This window comes from Penaeus monodon, chromosome 21, assembly GCF_015228065.2.
Source record: "Penaeus monodon isolate SGIC_2016 chromosome 21, NSTDA_Pmon_1, whole genome shotgun sequence".
Taxonomy (NCBI): Eukaryota; Metazoa; Arthropoda; class Malacostraca; order Decapoda; family Penaeidae; genus Penaeus; species Penaeus monodon.
The window spans coordinates 29,728,314-29,728,592 of record NC_051406.1 but is presented as its reverse complement, the minus strand read 5'-3'; the positions used below and the strand labels follow the sequence as shown (position 1 = coordinate 29,728,592).

Below are 279 nucleotides of genomic sequence, written 5' to 3'. Positions count from 1 at the left end.
GTTGTGCATCTGCACTTTTTTTTTCAGACTGGCCAAAACGCTGCAGAAATATATCAACGTCGACGTTTACGGCCACTGCGGTCCATTCCAATGCTCGCGGTCACGCTCTGCAAACTGCTATTCACTGCTCGAACGTGATTACAAATTTTACCTGTCGTTTGAAAATTCGCTCTGTAAGGATTACATCACAGAAAAGTTCTTCAAGATACTGTTGTAAGTCAGAATTCATGCACGCTCAAATCCGCGAGAGGCGAGAGGAAGAGAGAGAAACAATGTAAA

At 43.7% G+C, this 279-nt stretch overlaps 1 protein-coding gene across 1 annotated transcript in view; it reads left to right on the top strand.

The window, feature by feature from the left end:
* The window catches only part of LOC119586419 (glycoprotein 3-alpha-L-fucosyltransferase A-like), a 57,549-nt gene extending 57,304 nt beyond the window's left edge, over positions 1-245 (top strand). The window contains exon 8 of the mRNA XM_037935141.1: positions 28-245. Within this exon, the coding sequence (XP_037791069.1) occupies positions 28-217 (190 nt within the window). The 3' untranslated portion in view covers positions 218-245. The remainder of the gene's footprint in view (positions 1-27) is intronic.
* Positions 246-279: the final 34 nt, after the last annotated feature.